The sequence below is a fragment of the Populus alba genome, chromosome 6, assembly GCF_005239225.2.
Source record: "Populus alba chromosome 6, ASM523922v2, whole genome shotgun sequence".
NCBI lineage: Eukaryota > Viridiplantae > Streptophyta > Magnoliopsida > Malpighiales > Salicaceae > Populus > Populus alba.
In genome coordinates, this window is record NC_133289.1 from 17,568,532 (window position 1) to 17,580,273 (window position 11,742).

At 33.7% G+C, this 11,742-nt stretch overlaps 1 protein-coding gene across 1 annotated transcript; it reads right to left on the reverse strand.

Annotated features, from left to right (window-relative positions):
- Positions 1 to 145: 145 nt before the first annotated feature.
- LOC118043768 (RAF-like serine/threonine-protein kinase PRAF) lies at positions 146 to 7,085 on the reverse strand. Its single transcript, XM_073409940.1, is given in 10 exon segments — positions 146 to 564; positions 664 to 751; positions 846 to 968; positions 2,084 to 2,231; positions 2,339 to 2,502; positions 2,627 to 2,779; positions 2,910 to 2,936; positions 3,081 to 3,271; positions 3,424 to 3,703; positions 3,705 to 7,085. Coding segments are annotated over 10 exon segments (4,338 nt in total). The 5' UTR covers positions 6,690 to 7,085; the 3' UTR covers positions 146 to 385.
- Positions 7,086 to 11,742: the final 4,657 nt, after the last annotated feature.

Sequence of the window (11,742 nt, forward strand, 5' to 3'; positions counted from 1 at the left end):
CATGCATCCAGCATCAGTGTTGAGGTGGTGAAGACTTGCGCAGACAATTCAGCCCATGTTCTTGTGATGCTGGGTGGGAAAATAATGTAACAATGTCATTATAAAAGAACAAACAAATTCGACCTCTCTAAGATTACGAATGCTATGAAACGTAATAGTAAACAAATTCTAAATAAAACGTAAAACCCAACAACTTGACAAATTCTAAAACTGTAATTCAAAAAAGAAAGACCGACCTAGCCTGTGCTACATTCAAGTCAATGCCTAAATGTCTTTCAACAACCAAGAAAGCAACGCATTCCCAAATTACAAAGGGGAGACACAAAACACAAAAGCTTGCCTGAAATCATTGTTTAAACCTGGGAATGTGTTGAGGGGGCTACTGCTATGGGGTTTGCCCTTTGGAAGGAATCTTTGCTGCCATTGCACGCAACTCATTTGCAATTTCAGTGAAGTTTGGTCTGTCTGATGGCTCAGCAGACCAGCATCTCTCCATCAATGATCTCCAGTCTGGGTCACAAGTCTCCGGCACTGGTGGCCGCAAGGTATTGCTCACAATACCACCTGATTAGCATTTTGGTAGGGAAATGATCAGCGAGACACATACTTGAGCCCATTCAAGTCAATGCAACATGATTATTTTGTGATAAACAAAAACCTTACCTATAATAGCCCCATAGTGCAAGTCTGCGTATGGCTCTTCACCAGTTAGAAGTTCCCACAACACCATACCAAATGAGAACACATCGACCTATGTTAGAGAGAATTGAAGCACAAGCTCATCAAGTGAGAAGGAGAAAATATTTATATGCAAGATGGTATTAAAAGACAAATGGAGCACAAACCTTCTCAGAGACAAGATTACTGCTTCCATTCAGAAGCTCCGGTGCCATCCATGGAAGTGTTCCCCGCACACCACCTTCAATAAGTGTTTGGCATTTCACCTTCGACAGGCCCAAATCACCAACCTGGAGCAAAAGCAGAAGTGAAAAACCAATCCAATAGATTTTCTATTGAAATCAAATACAGAATCCTTAAGTTCAACAGCACATGTAAAGACCTGCGGATTATATGCATCATTTTAACCATAGAACTTAAATTTGAACTCGATAGTTTTGACTAATTGTCATAAAAGGAGGTTCAAAATACAGTAAATTACATGTGAGCATTTTGGAAATGGAGTTCTATTCCCAATAGCATATGCAAATTGCCAATTATGAAAGGTTTCATAAGCACTTGAGCCTCTGATAACTTCTATCAATGACAAAAGCAAAGGCTTCTTGAATTCAGGACTAAAAATAGAAACAATAATCTTAACTATCATCACTAATAATAAAAAGAATAACTTGGAAACCTCAACTAATGAAAAGAAAACAGAAAAGGGGAGACTATTGCCATTACAAGGAGGGGTAAAAACACTTCACACATGATACAGACTGGGAGATAAAATCCACCAAGTCACTTGAGTAAAAGTAACAGTTGGACAAAGAGAGTTCAAAATCAACAAACTTAGACGTTCCATTCATCTCTTGGTTAAAAAAAATATCAGCCTGAAACTCTTTTGACAAGATACCAGCATTCAGCACGCACTTGAAGATATCAGCATCAGTACAGTTGAGAAGATAAGATTACCTCTCTTTTCCTATGCTATTAAGTACAGTAATAATACGTGATTTGTAAGTAAAATTTAAAGTGATTCCATTTGAAAACATTCCCATAACCTCAATGCCATTTGTACCCCTAAACCTTTCTGCTAAAAATCCCATCATTCAAAAGGACCCTTGCAACAGCTCTAAAGTGTTCCATCTAAAAGATTCAATTAATTTGCCTGAAGTGCGGAAGGATAACTTATTTTAGTCAGACGCCCCCATTTTTCCTTTGCAGAGTGAGTAACCACTAAATGCAACAAGACAATTTTCTAGATCAATTAGGCACAAAAAGAATTTCACCAAATACTAAAATTGTCAAAAGGAGAATATCAACAGAAATGAATCCACAATGGATATGCACGTCAGAGAGTTCATTACTCGATATAAGAATGAATGAGAGAATAAAATATACTCCTCCAGATCAGGTCACTAACCTTGCATATTGGCCGGTGAGGATCTCGAAGATTAACAAGTAAATTGTCACTCTTCAAATCAAAGTGCACAATATTCTTCCCATGCAAGTATTCCATTCCAAAGGCCACATCCATGGCAATCATGAGACGCTTATGCTTGTCAAGGCTCCTGACAACATGCAATTACAAAATCAAATTTCACTTTCATAGTGGTGCATGAATTAAAATGGAGAGAGAAACAGGTTCATGAAAAGAAACTAGAAAATAGCACGGCACCTCTCATTCTTATGCAAAGCATTTCTTAAAGAACCATTAACCATGTACTCTGTCACTGTCGCCACAGAACCTCCAGGGCCATCAAGAACAACACCATAAAAGGCAACCACATTTGGATGGTGCAAATCAGCAAGCTTAATAGCCTCGTTCCAGAAGTCATCTCTCTGATATTGAGCATATGGCACAATGAAGACAGTTAGCAAGTCATAACACATGAATAACATCAATAAAGCAAAGCTTAACAGGTGAGACGGGACAAAAAAAAGAGAGAGAAGAATGAAAACAAACCATGCGTTCTTGTTCGGAAGGTTTTCCAGCGAAACACCTATCATTAATTCGTTTGATTGCGACATCAGTACCCCTCCACTTCCCATGATAAACAGTGCCAAAGGTGCCAGAACCCAATTCCCGCCGCTCTTCAAGGTCACTGTTCTTTATAATCTGCCAGTCAACAGCCAGAAACATGCTTAAAATTGACAATCACGATTATAAATTACAGGAAGAAAAAATAGTGAACTCTTTTCAACTGCAAGCAACCAAGGACTTCTGATACTGGAAAACCAAAATTCACCTTTTCAGGCAGTTTTTTCTTCATGTCCTGAGTTAACAAAGCAACAAAATATAGGGATAAAGGAATAGTCAGATTAAGCCACCATTAATGGCAACAGGAAAAGGAAAGCCAATTGATAAACATGAACATGTTCCCACACTAGTGCAATGAAAAACAGAAAGGATTAAGCACCTCAAATTTAGCCTTTTGCTTTATTTCTAAACCTTCATTTGAAACTTCTTTTTCTTGATTTGGTTCATAAGCTGATTCACTGCTTTCTGACACTGTTGGTTCTGGATTAGAATTAGCTGACTGGAAAACAGAAGCAGCTACACCCTCAGCGACAGCCTTGAGTTCTTTCCTGATGAGTTCCTCAGCTGAACCTTCAACCATGAAATAAAAAATGCTAAGAAACTACTTTTGCAACATAAGAGAAGATTTGATATTCTCCAGATGAACACAAACATAACAAATAATTATGGGAGTTATCCAGTTATAAGCACGCATGAGCACACCGAATAAGAAAGCTTCTGACCTTTGGATGATTGAACACACTCTAAATCCTTGTTTGAATTACTCAGGGGCTTGGGAACTCCATCCTCCACCATCACACCTGTGATTAAGTCCACCTCACCAGAGTGGTTCTCAATGAAAGGATCCCTAGTACCAAAGACTTCTTTTTTTGTTGCAATCTTGCTACGTCTAGGTGGAGGAAAATGATTATCATGCCTTGAGTTCCAAGGATCCTGGCTGCTGAAGAGTGAGTTCGAGGAGTCCTGAGCATTGCCAACTCCACTAGATGGTGATAGGGAAGATAGTGTAATTACCAGTTGAGGATAAAGCTTCCACGTCACTAGGGACAACCTTTGAATGCAATTGTGAATCATTCTTCCATTCAACAACAGGTGGGATTCTGTCATTCACATAGACCGGCTCCCTACCAGAGAATGCAGGGATCCCATAACTAACTTCAGCAGAATCCAAGGCAGGAATCTCAATCTTAAATTGAGGATGTGATGCTTTATTAACCACAATAGGTGGTTGTGCGACCTCATGTAATTCCATTGCTCGAGAAATATTTATGTAAGAAACCCCTGTAGAAGCAGGTAACACTTTAAACTGCTTAATATGATTTGAATTGAGAACCACCTGAGGTTTGCTAAGGTTATTATCTAGAAGAACCTCCCTCCCAGCAATTTTCTGGGTTTTATGATCTAAGATTTCTTCCTTTCTAAATTTATCAACAAGTGACTTTTTCTGATCATTGTTAACATTAATTTCAGGGGGGCGTGTGTGGAGAGCCTCCATCATCCCATCAACTAATCTCAGCTGGTCATAAGATATGTAAGAATCTACAGCATCTTCTTTGGAAACAACACCAGGAAGCTTGCCAGTGTACTCTTTCGGAGATTCATGAACTAGTTGTTCAGAAGCTTGAATAGGTACACCAGCAGCATGAGAGACATCAGTATTAGCAGGTTTACTCAGTAAAACCTGGGGTTGCATTGGCACTGAATGTTGCTGGACATAATCTTCTATGAGAGACTCAGGAATTCCACCTGTGAACATGCCACAAGGAGACTGTACATCACCTGGTAAACCTATCATGCCATAGGGAGCTGAAATCTTAGACTGATCAGAATTGTCAGTATTCAAGAAAGTTCTCTCATTTTCATGAAGGGACTCAAGATTCTGAGAGGGCACAATTGCTTCTGACTGTGGCATTCCAATATGATGATCCATATGACTAAGAACTGCAGGTTGAGCACCAGCACCTTGTTCAATTATGCGTTCTCCCAAGGCACCAGTTATCAAAACCCTGTCCATAGGCCGGGCTTTCATAGTATCTTCTAAGAGAAGACTATGATGAAGTGAGTTTGTATGGATCATTCCAGATTCTCTTGGGTCCTGTACCAAAGGATCAGAATGTGCATGAGGCAGTGCTTTCTGACACATAGAACAGTCCTCCATTCTTGGAACTTTCTCAGGGAAAATTACCTGTTGATGAGACACTGACCCATCGGCGAAGGCAACATGCTCTGGCTGAGGAACTTGGGTCCAGCCATAGCCTCCTCCAACAACTGCATGAGGGAGTTGAGCCCGATACACATTGTAGCTTGGGTCAACAGGAACCTGAACAATCCTTGTTCCAAATGCATTTTCTTCAGGATAGTGCTCCAATCGAGTTTTTTGGGGTTGCATCAATGGTTGAACCACAGTTGGCCTTACAGGTGTGGATGTCATAGTCATATGCACTGCAGGAACATATTGAAGAGAAGTAGCACCTGCATTACTCTCATGAAAATGCTGTTGGGTGAGTACAGACCCAGAAGTTCCCAGCAGATGGTTATTTGGAAAACCCATTTGAGGAGGAAGGTGCCTATAATCTGCATGATTTGTAATTTCTTGATTAGGATCTACATAAACCTGCATCTGAGGAGCATGTGGTGGAATGCCTGATCCAACTTGCTTGAAATCATGGGCCATATGCTGCTGTTTTTCAGTAAAAGGAACAGACCTCTCAAATTCAACCTCAGTCTGAGAACATGAAGCCTGCGGAGGACCAGACTTAGCCGTTGGAATTACCAAAGAAACAGCAGATGCACCAGCATAAGGTGGGGGTTTATTATCTGCAATGACTAATTTTGGAGTAGAATCATGAGAAGTTGTCGAATTATCCCTAGGGGATAACAGGTTGGTAGATGGTGGCCAAGCCACATCCCCTTGACCAGGACCTGAGCAATCAACAGCCTCAGTCCCACTAAAATCAGAGTTTTGTGTTGAACTTACACTTGCCATGCTCTCCTTCCTAGCGATATGACGACCACCACAATCCACAACCCCATTTACTGCGTCAAAATATTTCTGCCCACTATCATGTAAATCCCCAAAATGGACCGAACCAGAAGCATCAAGCTGTAAATCTGAAAATAAAAACACCCTTAACTTAGCTGACCCATCCAAAGACCTCTCAACCAACTTCTCATATTCCTCCATCATATTATCAAGATCATCAGCACATGAAACAGACACCAGTGCATCAAGATCCTCATCAGGAAGCTGGTATTTAATAACAACAAGCTGCTGATATGTGTCCGTCATCTTCCGCTGTAGCTCATTAAAGCTCACATCTCTCCTCACACTAATAACCCTTGTTTGCCCTCCAACATATCTCAACATCCCATCACTTGGTCTAGGTAAAATCTTCCCCCCAAAACTACACAAAAACTTTACTTTCTTTCCCGACACCGAATCATCCTTACCATTTCCACTCCCATGGTCAGCCCGGCTGCCACTACCACAACTCCCCAAATTGGGGTTATAAGCTGACCCTATATTTACTGCCTCATTGCTTCCATTAACATTAATCCGATTCCCAAAATTGGGTGAAGAACCAAATCCTGACACCATATCATTTCCGGCATGATCAGCAGCATTACCAACTATCCTGTTCCCCAAATTAGGATTATAACCAAACGCAACACCTGAACCATTTGCACCCACATTCACACTCCCAACCGGCACCTGCAGGATTGGGGCCCATGGGGTAGCCCCAGGAACAGTATTCCCATATCCTAAACCTACAAAGCCAGCATCAGACACTGATGCCGAATAAATAACAGGTACAGACCATTCTGGGTTGGAGAAGAATTCCGGGTTTCTACCAGCTGTTACCGGTGTGGTGACAGCACTACTACTAGAACTAGCCATGGCAGCCATAATGCGGGGCTCTTCAGGTATGGCTCTAGCTATGTTCAATGGCCTTAGATCATTTGGTATTGGGGTTTGATCAAAAGCCATAAATAAACTTCAAATTGAGAAATGAATCGATCCTTATTCACAAACTTGGGATTTTGCCCCAATGGGTTTTGCTGTACACATTCACTAATCTGACAAAAACATCACAACCCTCCCAATATTTTGCACAAACATGTGTGTGTGTGTGTGTGTGTGTGTGTAAGACTAAACAGAATTAAAGCGAGAGAAAGAAAGACAAAGTTACCAGATTTGAACGGTGACAATTGGGGATAGATAAGAATAAGAAAAAAGGACACCTAAAACAGTAGCCCAGTCGGTGCCGCAGAAGAAACTTAGAAAGGATCTTAGAAAAATCCAGGGCTCTTTTAAGGGGGTCAAGCTTTCTCTCTTATCTCTCTCTGTAATCTTATACGGTTTTTGAATGTTTATTATTATTAAAGGTTGGTTGGGATTTGGTGTCGTGATGTGATTGAAGGTGCGACGGTGCAAGTACAGTTGGCTTTTGAGAATGTTTTTTTTTAAGAAATATATTAAAATAATATATTTTTTATTTTTAAAAATTTATTTTTAATATTAAAATCATTTAAAAACATACAAAAATATTTAAAATTTCCCAAAACATGGTATAAATACAATTACAAACACTGTGTGTTGTTGTATTATTTATTTCTGAGTGTAATTGGTATTTTTTATTTTGTTGTGTTATGTATCTTAGGGAGTTTAGTTCAAATAAAAGTTTGCTAATATTTATTTTTTATGTTTTTTTTATTGTTTTAATATATTAATATCAAAAATAAATTTTAAAAAAATAAAAAATATATTATTTTAATTTATTTTTGAGTAAAATTTATTTTAAAAAACAATTACTATTTTATTCTTGAACTTTAAAAAAAAAAAAAAAAAAGAGCGTGAGAGTATTGTTTTATTCATACAAGTACAATACAATAATGTTTTTTGGTGGAAATTGTAAAGTGACAAAGAAAGGAGTGAAGGTGGCTTTCATATTATGATAGTTTTTGTTTTTAAAAGTATTTTTATTTTATATAATATTTATTTTTTATTTTTATTTTTAAAAATTTATTTTTTAGATTGATATACCAAAATCCAAAAAATATATAATTTATGCGGAGAAGAGAGTTTGGAAGGGGTGGATTGTCATAGATATTGGATTATTATGATTCCCTTGTGTTCGGGAAAAAAAATAATTAATTAATTATGAACTATCCCTACTTTATTTTATATTGCCATTATACACTGATTATATTTCTAGAAACTTCTTAAATGAAACGGATTTGAGTATCTTACTATTTTAGTATGTTTGATTATCATGGAAATGTGGGAGAGCTATCCCTATTTTATAGTCCAAGCCCCGACGGCTCCTCCGTGAAAAGTGTAATTATCCTTAAAAATAATTTCTGTAATTAATTTTTTTCTTGAATTAATTGTTAAAATTAAAACCCTAGCTAATTAACATCTTCTTCTTTCAAACTCTTAATTTTCAACTCAAATACTTTTAACACTAACTAACTCTAATTAATTCCATCAGCACCAACACAATTTCTAATTAGCAATCAATCTGACCTATAATTTAATATTTAATATAAAAAACATCCATATATACATAATAAGAAACTAACAGAATTCTTCAAAGCTGTCATTCAACAAACTTTTCAATAATTTATATTTCAAATATAAGCAATATCAATAAATAAAAACAATAACCTTGTTTTTCTCAGTGTGGTTATACTTTACCTTCATCTTTTAAAAAATTACATATTAAATTATAAACGCGCAAACTCAATCAACAAAAAAAGTTTAAATATATTACAAATTTGTTATTATAATTGATTTAGTGTCCAAATTATTCATATAAATGTTGTTAAAAATCCTTGATATGTACCTTTTATTTTACAAACAACCTTTCTTCATCACCAACCAACAATCTCTCTTTTTATTCTTCAATCTAATTTATCCCGTTTGTTTTTCATTTTAAAAATATTTTTGAAATTTTTTTTTATTTTTTATGTTTTTATTTACTTTAAATTAATATATATATTTTTGGTTTTTTTAAATATTTTGATACGCTGATATTAAAATTAATTTTTAAAAAATAAAAAGATATTATTTTAATACATTTCTAAATAAAAAAAAACACTTTAAAAAACAACTATAAACACAAACAAGAATTCTACTCAAAAATTCAATGATTTAATTTTTTTGGAAAAACAATTCTGAGAAGAATCTGTCAATGACATTAATTAATATTATTTTTAGTTATCAAATAATCTATTATTTTCAAAATCAAAATCTCATCGAAGTTGTCTCTCCAATGGAGATTTTTCTGTTGTTGCAACAACAACTAGAGAAATTGCAAGTCTATTGTTATGCGGTGGAAAACCATGAATGATGGTGTCAAAACGAACAATTTCTTTATTTAGCTTGACGGTTGGCCATTGTATTGCAAATGGATTTGTCGATATAAATAACAATATAAAATTAGCCCATATCTTATAATATCTAAAATATTTTTTTATTTTAAATATAATATAACATTATTTTTTAAAATATTTTCCACTCAAAAATATATTAAAATAATATTTTTTTATATTTTTTTAAAAAATTATTTTTAATATCAGTATATCAAAATAATACAAAAATACAAAAATAATATTAATTTTAAAAAATTCAAAATAAAAAAAAAACAAATACTTTCATCTAAACAAAAGCAAGCAAGAAAGAGATGTTCCAACCACCAAAATCTTGGAGACGCATGAAGTGGACCGACAGGATTACGTGGGGTCCATCTTAGTCCATGCACGGGTTGATTTTCGAAAGAATACTTCAGCATCAGCGTGCATCCTAACAACAAACAACATCTTTTTTAATGATTTATTTATCTTTATTATTTATTAAATATTTAATTAATAAATCTAAAATAAAAATAAAATAAAATAAACATAATTTTAATATTAAAATATGCATTTAAAATTCTATTCAGTCCACTTACAAAACATAGAATAAAAATATTTTAAGAAAATAATTAATAGACTTCTTCAACATACATGGTATAAAATAAACTTCAAGGTAATATCAAAAAATAAAAAACAAGTTTTGATTAATTCTATTTATGTTCATGAAAGACTTATATGGATACATCCAGACATTATAAAAAGATTCAAATATGTTAATTTTAATATTTTATTACTGTTTTGCCAATAATTGGAATTACATAATAAGTTTTGATAAAATTTTAAATACACTTGAAAGTAGACTTCCAAAATTTTTCAATGATATATAATAGATCTTTTTAATTAGTCAAGGTAAGAGAGAATTATTCCTTTGAAATTGAGTTTTGATTCTGTGAACATATTACAAAATTCAATTTTAATATTGTTTTAATTAGTTGAGATATTATTTATTTACTTTTTAGTTTGTTTTAGGGTATACGGCAATTAAGGGTTTATTTGGTTTATATTTTATTTTATTATTTTAATTATTTTAGATTTTTAATGGGTTAATAACTATTTATTAAATTTATATAAACCAAATAAATTTCTTGCTCTTGCTGTCTACTCTACCAAAGCCTGCATCGGTCTAGGTACTAGTTCTTTTACCCTGAAATTATGGGATTCAATGGTGATCGGTGACCAAGTCAATGGATGGAAAAAAATTGGATAAATGATTTGTCTTGGTCTCACAATGCATAGAAACTACCGGTTCTTTTACCCTCGCTAAAATCTGATACATACTAGATGATATATTTTTAAAATAATAAGATTGTTACATACCTTATGGCATATTAAAAAAAAAAAAAATTGATGTAGTTAAAAAATAAATCGACCTGAATCAATTTTTAATTTGAGTTATGAGATCATGATAATCTCATAAAATACAAGTTAAAATAAATTAAAAAGTCTAATTTTAATTAATAATATATTAAAAGATAAAAATAAAAAAAAATCAATTTTAAAAATAGAGAGAGATTCAAAAAACATGATTCAAGTAAACCTGGAAAAAAAGATCAAACTCGCGATCCGAGTCAGGAACACATGTTCCTTTTATATATATATATAAAACAAATAAAAAAATATAGAAGCTAGTTATTAACAAACTCATTATCAAAATATGAAATTTTTTTACCGCAAATAATGAGTCAAACAGGCTCTTAAAAGGGGTGCAATGAATATTAGTTTTTTTCAATGACTAAAAAATTAGGGTTTATATTTTTTGGTCTTTAAAAACTTAATTTTCAACATTTTTTTAATATAAAAATACCTTAAAAAAGTTCGCAGAACCTTAATAACCCCATTTTTCAAAGACAAAACATATTTTAATTAGCCTAAATACTAAAAATCAAATTAAACTAAACCTTTTTTACTTTGATCCACTTTTTCAAAATTATGAAAGACAGAAACAACCTCCTTTGAACTCTTTCTATGAAGTTGAATTTATTGATATTAAGATTAAGTTTTTATCATCCGACAAAAAGCTTTCTCCCCCCTTTCCTGTCCTGATAAATCACTCCTTGCTCTTTTAATTACAAGGGTTTCAAATGTAAAAGAAATGAGTTTTTTATAATCGAAATATAAAATTTAAAATAAAAGGGACTAAAATGTTGAAAGTCGCGTCTCTTGAGTAGTAAGAATGTAAAAAAAACAACCTTTTATTTAAACAGTTAATTTTAATCCATATTCTTTATTTTTTTTAAAAACTAATCCATATATTTTTATTCAGTAACAACAATCTTTATGTAGTGTAGAAATAATTTTTGTTATAGCGCACATCTGCGAGCATGCAAAACGGAATTAAATGCACCCGATCCATAAAACGTTTCAGCATAACTTGTGAGGACCAAAAAAACAGAAAAAAAAAAAAAAAGTTTGATGATCAAAGCGGTAATAAAAATCAAGGACAAAAAAAGAAAAAAAAACAAAGCCATTTATTATTAATATGAACAAGCAAATGTATATGTGTAAAAAGTGGAGGCACAATGATTTATCCATTTCTTTTAGTTTTTTTTTTTTTTTTGTTAATTACATAACATAGAAATAGTCTTTGTCATAACGCAAAAGTGAGGGTATGCAAAGCGATATAT